This window comes from Mesoplodon densirostris, chromosome X (assembly GCF_025265405.1).
Source record: "Mesoplodon densirostris isolate mMesDen1 chromosome X, mMesDen1 primary haplotype, whole genome shotgun sequence".
Taxonomy (NCBI): domain Eukaryota; kingdom Metazoa; phylum Chordata; class Mammalia; order Artiodactyla; family Ziphiidae; genus Mesoplodon; species Mesoplodon densirostris.
The window spans coordinates 108778344-108791968 of record NC_082681.1 but is presented as its reverse complement, the minus strand read 5'-3'; the positions used below and the strand labels follow the sequence as shown (position 1 = coordinate 108791968).

The 13625-nt window shown below is 35.7% G+C and overlaps 1 protein-coding gene across 1 annotated transcript in view; it reads right to left on the bottom strand.

Annotated features, from left to right (window-relative positions):
- DMD (dystrophin) overlaps positions 1–13625 on the bottom strand; it is a 1698782-nt gene that overhangs the window by 1334025 nt on the left and 351132 nt on the right. Inside the window, exons 18-21 of the mRNA XM_060087208.1 lie at positions 12977–13189; positions 10933–11046; positions 9829–9984; positions 4405–4575 (exon numbers count right to left, since the gene is read on the bottom strand). Coding sequence (XP_059943191.1) covers positions 4405–4575; positions 9829–9984; positions 10933–11046; positions 12977–13189 — 654 coding nt within the window. The remainder of the gene's footprint in view (positions 1–4404; positions 4576–9828; positions 9985–10932; positions 11047–12976; positions 13190–13625) is intronic.

Below are 13625 nucleotides of genomic sequence, written 5' to 3'. Positions count from 1 at the left end.
AATTTTATTTCAAAATTCTAAATAAATCTGTCTTTTGGCACACTGAGCATGGGATTTGTTTCTATGCAAACCATATTTTGGCCATTGTAATTTTAGCATTAAAAACAACTTTGACAAACATTAATCACTTAGTATGTGCTACTGTGTGCTATGACAGACATGTCGTATGTACTACCTCATTGGATCTTTAACGAAACCTTGTGAAATGAGTTTTGTTTTCTCTATATTACACATCCGAGAACCGAGGTTCAGAGAGTTTAAGTAAATCATCCTGGGAGTTACATCTTTTCTTTCACATAGCTTCTGTTAAGCCCATCTCAAATCCTCTGTGAGATGAAGAAGGAACATGATGTAGTGGATCCAGTGAATGAAATTGCATTTTATGCAAATTACAAACAACCCATGAAATGATCAAAAATTCAGAATAAGAAACATTTCCCCCGATGTTTAGGCATTCATAAATTATTTTTTTAAATCAGGCTTAGGGGGCCTCCCTGGTGGCGCAGTGGTTGAGAATCCACCTGCCGATGCAGGGGACGCGGGTTCGTGCCCCGGTCCGGGAGGATCCCGCGTGCCACGGAGCAGCTGGGCTCGTGAGCCATGGCCGCTGAGCCTGCACGTCTGGAGCCTGCGCTCCGCGACGGGAAAGGCCACAGCAGTGAGAGGCCCGCATACCGCAAAAAAAAAAAAAAAAAAAAAATCAGGCTTAGAAATTGGGAAAGGTTCAGAGAAGAATGGTAAGAGAAAAGAAGATCATGACCAATTTCTCCACTGCAGGGAAAGGTAGAAAACTAAATGACTGGTATAGTTTAGACGTTATCCTCATCAGAAGTGGTGGCTTTTATTCCATATATTTCTAGGAAGCTAACCATCATAAGCTCAGACACTTTTCACTGCCAATACCTTGAACCAGTGGTTGTCAAAATGTGGTCCCTTGGAACCACCTTGGAACTTATTCCTTGGCACACCTGGAAACTTTTTAGAAATGAAAAATCTCAGGCTCCACCTCAGACTTACTGAATCAGAAATCCTAGGATCGGGCCCAAAACTCTTGTGTTTTAAGAGTCTTCCAGGGCTTCCCTGACGGCGCAGTGGTTGAGAGTCCGCCTGCCGATGCGGGGGACGCGGGTTTGTGCCCCGGTCCGGGAGGATCCCGCATGCCGCGGAGCGGCTGGGCCTGTGGGCCATGGCTGCTGAGCCTGCGCGTCCAGAGCCTGTGCTCTGCAACGGGAGAGGCCACAGCAGTGAGAGGCCCATGTACCACAAAAAAAAAAAAAAAGAGTCTTCCAGGTGATTCTGATCCTCCCTCCATTGGGATTATTCTAGCCTGCCCCCCACAGAATGAGAATAGCAAATACATGTATGTAATTCCTAGTAAACACTAGGACTAGAGTTACCATATTGTAAAAAGTTTAAAAAGAAAGAAAACCGTCAAAAACTGAAATTCCAGAGTTTTTTTTTAAAGGGTTTAATATAAATTTCAGCATACAGTCACTTCAGACCTTCAAAAGAATTTTGGAATCAGATGTTGCTAATGAAACACTCCCCTTGGCTCTTTTATGTTAATAGAAAAGTTTTGTTTACAGAGAAAAAAGAAGTCAAAAACAGCATTATCATTTTCAAGTAAAACACAGGAGAGAAAAGTAAAGAAACAGAAAGTCTCTACTTTTTATCTGACTAAATCAAGGAGAAATGCCGAAGTAGGCCTATCAGTCTCTTCCGACAATGAAGAAAAATTTGCTCTCAATAGGAGCACAGGTGGAAGCCTGAACAAGGTACTATCACTACCCTCTAGGTAGGGAAACAGACTGAAAGAGATTACCTTGACTGGCAGACAGAAAACACAAGAAATGCCAACTCCCTTTGCTGTCGTGGACACAGGCTGCCTGAGCTTTTCCTCTTTTCAATATTACCCCCATATGCACCAGTTTTGCAGCTAAATCTGTTATTTAAACATGCAAATCAGTGTGAACTGATTGGTTGGGCCACTCATTTCAGGGATTGTGTATAACTTTTTTAAAAAATTTGAGACAGTCTACTCTCCAGTACTGGAAAAGGAAAAGGGATCTGACTGAGTGGTTACCACATAAGCAAAGTGTTCAAGGAATGAGGGGAGAGGGCCAGATCCAAACAAAGGAACCAGGAAACACAGAACAGCTAAACACAAGCTGACTGCTGATTATCTCCTTAGGGATCTGAAGCAGTGGCTATGCAGCATTAGAAGAGATGGTGAGAAAAGCCATGAGGGAATTGAGATGTGAGGGGAAAGGCAAGTGGGGTGGCACATGCTTCACAGAATGGAATGGAATGGCATATCATAGCTTAGAACAGCTTAGAATGGGATAGGGATAGAGGGAAATATATTCTTGATTCTACCACAGATAAAGCCTGTGACTATGAGTAATTTATTTGACCTATCTGGGAATTTCCATTTTCTGATCCGCACAGAGGAAGTGTAGACTAGTTTCCTTCCAAAGTACCCTCCAGCTCTCACATTCTATAATGATACAATTTCCTTAATGGGGACCTCCCCATAGTCAAACTTAAAATCATTATAGTCCTTCCAATGGCTTTCTCATTTCACTAAGAATGAAAACCCCTCCATATTCTACAAAGCTCCTGTGTTAGCAGATATCTACTCAGCCCCTCCAAATCATCTCAGGTCATTTATCCTGTTTTACTCTCTTCAGGCAGGTGGGCCTCTTTCTCTTCCCAATTAGTCTTTGCAGGAGCTCTTCCCTCTGAATGGAATGTGCCCCATAAGACATTTTTAAGGTTGGCTTTTTCTTATGATTCATATCTCAGATTAAATATAATTCCTCACAAATGCCCTACAAATCAACCCTTTCTAAAACAGCATCTCACCACCTCCAACTCCCACCTGAACTCTAGTTGTTATTTATTTCACAATCCTGGTTTATTTTTGTGGGAAATCATCATGATCTCAAATGAATTTTTAAATTTCTCTATTCATTGCCTAACCCCCGCCCCAACTAGAATGCAAATTCCAAGAAGTCAGGCAGCTTTTATTTATTGCACACTACTGTATTCTGTGTCTAGAAGGGTGTTTGGCACTTAGTAAGTATACAATATTTCTTGATAAATGAATGATGTATGGTATTGTTAGATTAGAATGATTCTGTAGTTTTTAATACTCAAAGACACTATTACTGTTTATCCAAATATAGTCTTCCTTATATGTTTTAATTTTACTTTCTATATGTGACTAAAGCCATATGATATCTTTGATATTTAAACATCTGAGTTTTCATGTGAGCACATTCTACTATTAATTACAATATTCATTGAATAATCATATAAATATATAATAAAGTGCATATAATTAATTTCTTACCACGCAACAATGATAATAATAATGGTAATAATAATTAACTAGTTTGGGGCATCTATTTTGTGTATTACATTAGGACTTTTATGTTTCACCCTTCAAATAATTCTGAAAATCAGGTATTTTGATATCCAGTTCACAAATGAGGGAATGAAAGCTCACTGGGTTTATGCAACTTGCCCAAGTTTACACAACTGGCAAGGGGCCAAAGCAGGTTTTAAACCCAAGTGTCTGGCTCCAAAATGATTTTGCTCCATCATGAGGCCTCAAACCAAACAAATATGTATTAATATTTCACCTAGGCTAATGTGGCTAAATAATGTGTTATTGCTAGTACATGAAGATAATAATTATCATTATAGCTGCAAATCACTGAGTGCTCACTCTGAGCTAGGCAATTTACTTACATTTAAGTTTCAATCCTCAGTTGATACTTTCAAGTTATAAAATGAGATGATTTACACATGAAAACATAGAGGATTACACTGACTACTGAGTTGTCCGGGGCCATCCTGAAACGCAGTTGTGTAGATTCAATTACCAAGCTTTACCTCCCAGTCCTTGCTACATACCAGTTTCCTTGGTCCTAAATCAATGTTGTATTTTTTATCCTATCATTTCAAGAGAAGTTCATGTAAACACAGTCCTTTTATCCATATTAAAGACCATCAGCTAAAATATTTAGTACTCCCAAATTTTAAGAAACCCTTTAAACCACCAAATTAACACAGTCTGTTGACATTCCCAACTGTCATTTCAATAACACTTTGACATATTTCCAGTTTGAATTTGCATCAGCTAGAAACATCTAATGTGAGTAGCTGATTCCAATCTCTTAATAGTACATAATTTCAAGGGGAAAATGCTCCAAACTGTGATTGTCAATATTTATGTTGTGACCATAATGCATAGACTTAATAAATAAAAAGTTTAAACATTCTACACAATGTACATCAAACTTGAAGCTAAATCAATCAAAAAGCAACCTCTACTATTAAACCAAGAAAAGAGCTGGCTGTGCAGAATCACAATTTGTTTCATTTGGGTTTTTTTACCTTCATCTCTTCAACTGCTGTCTGTAATTCATCTGGGGTTTTATATTCAAAATCTCTCTCTAGGTATTCTTCTTCAGCTTGTGTCATCCATTCATGCATCTCTGATAAATCTTTCTGAAGGCTTACAGTTTTATCCAAACCTCCCTTTAAGGCCTCCTTTCTGGCATAGACCTTCCATAAAACAAACCAAGAAGTAAAGCATGAATATTGAAAGTCACAAAACATTACCATTATATTATTACTGAGGAATCTGTAAATAATAGAAAGCTTAGATAGAAAAGATGAAGCAAGAAGTAAAAAGCTTACATGAATGAGGAAAGTAACTCATAGCAATTGGATACACTTAATCTCACCTAAGTGTTAAAATGAGATATAGGCATTTACTTGGCATAATGAACAGATTCTCCTAAGACCATAATTTAGCTGTTGTGTATGGTAATAGCATTTCTGCAAATGGAGAATAAAGAAAAACATTGTTTCAGTTGGAAGAGTAAATTTATTGGCACACAATAGAAATAGAAATTCTTTGTGCTCTTTGATGCTGTTTTACAAGTTCAAATATCCTAGGAACTTAATAATCATATACCTACAGAAAACTCTCATAAAAAAGAAAGAAAAAATAGGAAATGGATAAAAGACATAGTCATGTAATTCACAGAAATAAAATTAAAATGAGGCCATATATATGTGAAAAGATGCTCAGTATCATTTATAGTTAAATAACAGCAAATTAAATTAAATTAGTATGTTTTCAAATATGAGACTGGAAAAAACTAGCAAAAATGCCCAGTTTGAGCAGGGATGTGGGAAAAGAAAAGTTTTTATACCCGTTGAGGGAAATATCTGACACAGTACAACCTTTTAGACAGTAAATTGGCAAAATGCATTAAATTTCTTAGTGTTCATAAATCTGAGTCTACTCTTCCACTTTAAAGAATGAATCACACAAAACGAAGTGTACAAAGTTGTATGTACACTATTCAATTCAGCTTTGGAGACAGCAACATATTGGAAACAAACCCAAATGTGCTTTCATGGAGAGTTAGTTAAATAGTGGGATACACATGTACCCACACGGAATAGGATACCATGTAGCACCAATAAATCTATACTGAAGCGAAAGTTATCCAGTATTTAATTTTAAATTAAAAAAACAAGTTGAAAAAGAGCATGTGTGACAGGAGACTTGTGCCTTGTAAAGCATCATACATTTCTGAAATATTAACTTTATAACAGAATTTATTACTTATTAACCAGAAAGATAGCAAAACTTAAAATACCTAAGAGAAAATTGTGCATGCTAATAGCTTGTTATAAAGTACCCTGCTGTAACACATTGAGGGAAAAATCTCAATTCAGTATCAGAATGATTATATATAGTGCTTCCCTTTTACCCTAAAAAATAACTCTAGGGACTTCCCTGGTGGTTCAGTGGCTAGGAATCTGCCTGCTAATGCAGGGGACACAGGTTCGAGCCCTGGTCTGGGAAGATTCCACATGCTGTGGAGCAACTAAGCCCGTGCGCCACAACTATTGAGCTTGCGCTCTAGAGCCCGTGAGCCACAACTACTGAGCCCACGTGCCACAACTACTGAGGCCCACACGCCTAGAGCTAGTGCTCCGCAACAAGAGAAGCCACCACAATGAGAAGCCTGCACACCACAATGAAGAGTAGCCCCCACTCGCCGCAACTAGAGAAAGCCTGCATGAAGCAACGAAGACCCAACACAGCCAAAAATAAATTAATTAATTAATTTAAAAAAAACCTCTAATCAAATGATGTTATTCTTCTCTCTGGGATTAAGTAGAGTTCTATCTTTTAAATAACAGAGTTGTAATTGTAAAGTCTTAATATATAAGGCATAATTTTAGTATAATGAAGTTTTCATGGTACTTTACCAAATACTAAATATGTACAGAACCATCATCATATTAATTTTCCTTACACTTTACAACCACCCTAAGCCTAATGTAGTTAAATTAAAACTAATTTCTTTACTCTCCTAGGAGAATGTAGTGCTTCATCTATTGACATGTAAATGTATGTTTCATTCTGACACAGCTAGAAGCATGTATCTAACAATTACACTAGTTAAGGTATAAAGATTATTTTGCATAGTCAATGAGCCTATAATAAGCCCAAGTAAACAAGCTGTTAAATTTCTACGGAGATACTCTGTTATAGTCTTTTGAGGTAGTTGGCAAAGTGACAATAATATTAGAGTGACTAACGGAACTTAGGCAAAGACTTGTATTAAAAAAAATATTGCATGCTATAAAACTAAACCAGAAGAAAAGGATCAGGAGTGATTATTTTAAAAGGAAAGAAAGAAAAGAAAAGGAATTCATTTTGAGGTGACAGCATGAGTGCACTGGAAAGAACACCAGCTTTGGAATCTGGATACCTGTACTCAGTCACTAACAAGCTAAGTGAACCTGAAAACATCACTTCATTTCTCCTTATCTCCGCTTCTTAACTAACCTAACAATTGGACCAGAAGATTTCCAAGGTCTTTTCCAAATTTAACATTCCACAGCTCTACAACTGATCAGAGAGATATGAATTTTTTTGTGTGTGGTTTCATATTTTAGAAGGATTTCTGTGAAAACATTGAGGTTAAAATCACAATTTCTCCCTCACCTTTATCACATTAGTGATGTCAACCTTCTAGCCTTAAATTTACCAATCCACCGCCAGTTTCAGCAGATTATATTGCATCAACCTCTTGATAAAATAGAAAGTTCTTCATGTTTCCTGTTCTAGAATTTGTAAATCTAACACTCAGCACTGCCCCTCCCCATTCCACTTCCTTTTCCCCCCACCTTTATTAAGATACAACTGACATAAAACACTGTTTAAAGTATACATATATATTGTGAAATGACTGCCACAATAGGATTAATCAGTGTCTTCATCATCACACATAATTACTATTTTTCTTTTTATCGTGAAAACATTAAAGATCTACTATTCCAGCAACTGTCAAGTATAGAATATAGAACTGTCAGCTGTAGTTACCATACTGTAAATAAGATCCCAAGAACTTCCTCATCATAAACCAGAAGTTTGTACCACTTGACCAGAATCTCTTCATTTCCCCCACTCTGCAAGCCCTGGCAGTCCCCATTCTACTCTCTTGAGTTTGGCTTTTTTAGATTCCACATATAACTGAGATCATACAGTATTTGTTTTTCTCTGACTTATTTGACCTAGTATAATACCCTCAAGTTTCATCCAGGTTGTTGCAAATTGCAGGCTTTCCTTCTTTCTCAAAGCTGAATAATACTCGTGTGTGTGTGTGTGCGCGCGCGTGTGTGTATGCATGTGTGTGTGTGTGTGTGTGTGTGCCACATCTTCTTTATCTGTTTATCCCTGACCAAAGCTTAGGCTGTCTCCTTATCTTGGCTATTGTGAATAATGTTGCAATGAATTTGGGAGTGCAGATATCTCTTTGAGATCCTGATTTCATTTCCGTTGTAAATATACCCAGAACTGGGACTGCTGGATCATAAGGCAGCTCTATTTTTAATTATTTGAGGAATCTCCATACAGGTTCCATAGTGGTTGTATTGTATGTGTGCTGGAGGCTGCGAGGTGTGATGCTTAAGGTTGAAATTATAAAGAAGTTACTGCTAGTGACGATGTCTAGGTTATGAAGCTGGGAGTGAGTGGCTGAGGCAGGGTGGAAGACAAAAATCACTGGAGCGGTTATCAAGGAACCGAGGGCTCAGGAACTGGAAGAACCATCTAAGAAGATACTGAAATCACCAAGAATTATGACAGGAGTAACAGTGAGTCAGCTGTTAAAATACTTAAGGAATGAGGCAGAGTGACCCAGGGGTCTATGGATGACTGCACCCAAAAGATGTATTGACTTGTAAAGACAATGATCTGCAAGGTGCCAGAATGACATCCACCTGGTTTCTAAATCCAGTGTTTCTTGATAACTATCTAGTATAAATTTATAGCCACTAATAATTAAAATATATAATCATACATTATTTATTTAGAAATTATAAATGCTTTATAATTTTATATATGTAGGTTTATGTTTATTTCATATCCATTTATTTTATTTAACAAGTGGTTATTCTGTGCTAGATACTGATCTATACACCTTACAAACACAAATTCATTTAATTATCATTTTAAAATTCTTATAAAGCAGGCAGTAATATCATCACACTGTAAAGACTGGGAAACTGAAGCACAGAGAGATTAAACAACTTTTCCAGGATCACACAGGTAGTTTATGGTGGAGGCAAGATCTAAACCCAGGCAATCTGGTTCCAGAGCTCTTGCTCTTACACATTGTTTGCCTCTCCATCCACAAGAAAGTCTTCTCCATCCATCAGAGTTTTTATTTTATCCAATTTGGCCAAATATTTTAGGGAAGTGGGTCTGACAAATCTTTTCATTGTGAGATAGGAGTTATCTTACATAAATTTTATCTTTATTTTTGTGTACATAGTTTATACGTTCAATTTAAGTACCCCACTTGAATTCTGGATGTATTTTGACTGTCTACTTCTCCAAAATAAACATGACCAAAATTAGCTGGGTGACTTGCCTTGACTTTTACTTGTCCAAATTCCTTTCTTTTTCAAATTTAGTTTTTGCCTTTTGGCATGATTTCTTTTCAACTTTCAAAGGTTACTTAGAAATAACGAAAGACTGACTGCCTCTAATACACGTAAAATGAAACCTCTCATTAACTTCAAAAAAGGTATTAGTGTATTGAAAAGCAGTCATTGCATTAGGTCAAAATTTCATCCTTTGAACAAGAAGTATTTGATGTACACTATGTGTGTATGTAATATTTTCTCTTCCATAATTTAATCTTAAAATTGGAAATAAATATCTATAAAACACTGCTATATAAAAATCAGGAACTCAGATGTGAATGTACAGTTATTTTATATGTTTTCTACTGAGCTATTCTTAGCTATTTCCCAATCTTAATCCATTTATTGAAAGGGATGTACTGAAGAAGCCAAACTTGTCAATCTTAACAATCAAAAGTGAAAAATACTTATCATATTTGTACATACGCATGCATTACTATTCATTTTATTTCTGCACCAAGTATAGAAGTAAAAAGTATCTTTTGTTGATCCAACTACTTGTATAAAGTTATGCATTGGAGAAAAGATTCAATAAAAGTAATGCCTAAGAAAAGGGCCTTATTGTTCAGAATGACAGCTGCATGCGATAAGGTCATTTTAGGACCCCAATAAGATGAATATACTATTTAAAATATCTACTGTGAAAATAATTTATATGCTAGACAAAGGCTAGTTTTAATTAACCGCGCTTTAAAGCAACAACATAGAGACTAAACTTTTTAAAAGGGCAATGGTGAAGGGAGACATTAAGAAATCATAATTAAAAAGAAGCAAGCCACAGTCAGAGATCGAACATACCTGTCGGCACATGTGATCCCACTGAGTGTTAAGTTCTCTGAGCTCTGTCTCCAGTCTAGAAGCAAACTCTGGCTCCGCTTCATTCTTTATTTTCTGTCCACCTTCATTGACACTGTTTAGACTGGGCTGAATTGTCTGAATATCACTGACTAAAAGCTAAGGAAATAATTCAATTTAAGTTAGCTGAAAAAATTACCACAACCTATTAGAAATGCAACATAGGTAGGAAACATATAATTAGGAATCATGACACTACACATGAATTTTTCCCTTTAAAATCTGAAATATATGTTGCAAAAAATTGTTCAGTGGTTTTTATGGCATGAATGAAAGAGGGAATTATATATCTGTAGTCTATTTATATTAGTTACAAAAGTAAATAAGCTTAATACTTCGTGTGAGAAAACTGTGCAAAAATGGTGAGTTTTATACATTATTATTTTTGAAGGAATTTTGATTTTCAAACACAGGGTATTGCAACAATTGTTTATAGCAAGATGGTGTGAAGGTTATTTTTAAAATGGATTTGCTTTTTTAGCTTTTATTCACAAAGAAAGTTCTTTAAAGAGCTAGATTGTTCTCCTCCCACTGCATGACAATTGTATAATCAATATTATTTCAAGATACATGTTGTCTTATACTACAGTGCAACATACATGGTAAGAAAAACATAGTATGACTGATAACCTGTTATAAGATATAACAAATAGCTCAAAAATTCTTTACCTTTAAATTAAACTGCATGTTATATCAAAATAATACTGTAAAGTGAGTGTTGAGTAAAAGGCAATATTTTGTCTATTTCTCTCTTATTTAGCCCAGTTTCTCAACCTTGGCACTACCGTCATTTTGGGCTGGGTAATTCTTTGCTGTGGGGTGCTGTTCTGTGCATTGTAGGATATTTAGATGCATCTCTGGCCTCTGCCCACTAGATGCCAGTAGCATCTACCCCACCCCAAGTTGCGACAAATGAAAATGCCTCCATACATTGCTAAATGTCCCCCAGAGGGACAAAACTGCCCCTGGTTCAGAATCATCAATATAACTAAATAATATTTTCCATATAAAAGTCTTCATATGAAAAGTGTCATATAAAAATCTTACCCTGCACTGCTTCAGCTGTTTTTTAAGAATTTCTGAATCCCCAAGGGCAGGCCATTCCTCTTTCAAGAAAACATCAACTTCGGCCATCCATTTCTTCAGGGTTTTTATGTGATTCTGAAATCAGAGACCCATTTTAAGGCATTATTGGGGTGCTGATTTATCTTAACACAATTCATCACGGTGATATGTTTGAACACAAGCCCAGGAACAATTCCTATGTTTGAAGGATGTCTGTAAGTAGCTCTTCAGGAAAAGAATATTTTCTCTAAGACTGCATTTTTATAGCCTACTGTATGAGCACTGGTGTATGAAGTCTGCTATTGTTAAAAATAAAAAATTACTACCAAATGTGGTTTTATGATGTTGCTCTTGAGAACATTAAATCATATCCCCCTCTAGAGAAATTTTAAGTTACAAAACAACTCATGATAATACTAACAATGTGCCCTTAAGTACATAAAACAAACTACGAACAGTAAACTCAATGTAATGGTGTCTTTATAGCCTCCCTAAACCTGAACTTCCAAAAACTGTTTTCTACAGCTGACAGTTTACATAGCCCCTCCAGGTGAGAACTTTCAGAACAAGATTTTGTCATCTTTAAGGAGAGAAAAAATTTGCTTTTCATGTCCTATTTGCCTGACCAGGGTGAAGTAATGATCAGGTGGAAAATGTCATCTTTTATCATTTGTAAATAGCCAAGTACATCCCATTATTTTCTCACATAATGTCTGTTTGTCCTGCTGCTTTTGGGGGGCTACTTTTCAAGCGTATGATTTTTCAAACTCCTTTATTTGCCTACAATTCAACTATGCTGTCCAGATGTGCTACTTTCTCCTTTCTTAATTAAATTTCTATTGAAAATGTGTGCTTCTCAGAAATTTTCCTCTTCGATATGATAAATAATAATGACTTTAAAAGCATTCGACTAAATCTAAAAACTTCAACATTATTATCTGGCTGACATCTAAAGCCTCCAGAAGGGACACAGCCCTGTCTATACCTTGATTTTAGCTCACTGAGACTGACATTGAACTTCTGACCCCCAGAACTGTAACATAATAAATGTGTGCTGCTTCAAGCCATTAAATTTGCAGCAACTTATTACAGCAGCAATAGGAAAAAAAATACACTCACCTTTCTCCTCCACCAGAACATGGGCTCCTTGATGACAAGGACCAAGTAATTATACCCTCTTTCGCCACTGGTACTGATAAAAAATGTGTTTTTATGTATATATGTGTATGCATGTATATGCATGTAAACATATGTTCATACGTAGAGACACATAAATGTGGATGTTGTGCTTTAAAGAATGATTTAAAACTGCTTGGTCTTTTGGTTTGTGAAAGGTAAGAAAAAAAACAACTAAGTAGCTGGACTGGGATTTAGATCCAAAGGCATCTTATTCCAATGCTTTTCCATCACGCCATGATGCTTTCAAAATTCTTCCCAGCATTAATATTTTTCACAATAATTTACCACATAAGACAGATATTACCTGCATCACCAAATGTTTTAAACTTTAGACTACAGTGTAATTGTTGGTTTACTAATGCTTGGGTGATCAGGTGCCACTATCCAAACAAATTAAGTCAGTAGAAGTTGGTTTGTGGAAGGTGATGGGGTCAAATTTATACATAAAATTACAAGTGAAATATGCTGATGAAATGATATGACTATATTACATGGTAGATAACTTCTTATCTATTCATAAGCTAAATGATACCTCTATTTAGAGGACAACCAGACTAAAGAAAAGATGGGTTTTGAAAATTACTGAGCTAAAAACATGTTTAAGTCCTACTGGTACTGGTGAAAAAATAATAATTCTAAAGAAAATCTAAGAAGCAGAACTTTTAATTAAAGTTTTCTTAAAATCAATAGGCAGACTATACTCCTTTGAGACACATTTGTGTCTTGTGATCTTATCACTGACTTTGAGGGACTATGGAGGTTAAATGTCTTTAAATTTTATAACTCATCACTAGGAGACAAACAAGTAAAGAAAAAAATGAATATAAAAAGTAAAATCTTGAATTACCTGAAGTTTTCGGAGTTTAGCCATTTGCTCCTCTAGCTTTTGGCAATGTTCGACAAGCTGGGCACAGAGTTTCTTCCATCGGCCCTCAATCTCTTCAAATTCTGACTGATATTTCCTGCTAATATTAGAGGGCGCTTTCCTTGACATCTCTTTCACAGTGGTGCTGAGATAGTTTAAGCTATTTTGTTGTTCTTGTAGAGAGCTTTGTAAAGCCTCAAAATTAAAAATAAGAAAGTGCATTTATACTAATTGATGAATACTAACGAGTCTCATTGTTCAATTTCATTGACTAGTTTCAGATAAATCAAATTACTTAAAATGAAAGCTACGTGATTCAAACATCTAAAAATAAATGATGTAACATCAGTTATAAAACAGTCATTTAAATTCTTTTAATAAGAGTAGTTTACACATTATTTAATATTTTATTTAAAAATCTATGCCTAGTCTTATGAACAATGCCAAATATATACAAAGCTATATATTACTGAACCAAAGAACTTTAGCACACCTAATTTTATTACATTTTGTCTGTATATTAATAACTGCATTTATGATTCAATTAATGGAGTTTAACTTAATTATACTGAGCCTTTAAGTAAGATAACTTCTAACCCTCATAGATAAAAATATAACTAAATCAGATTGA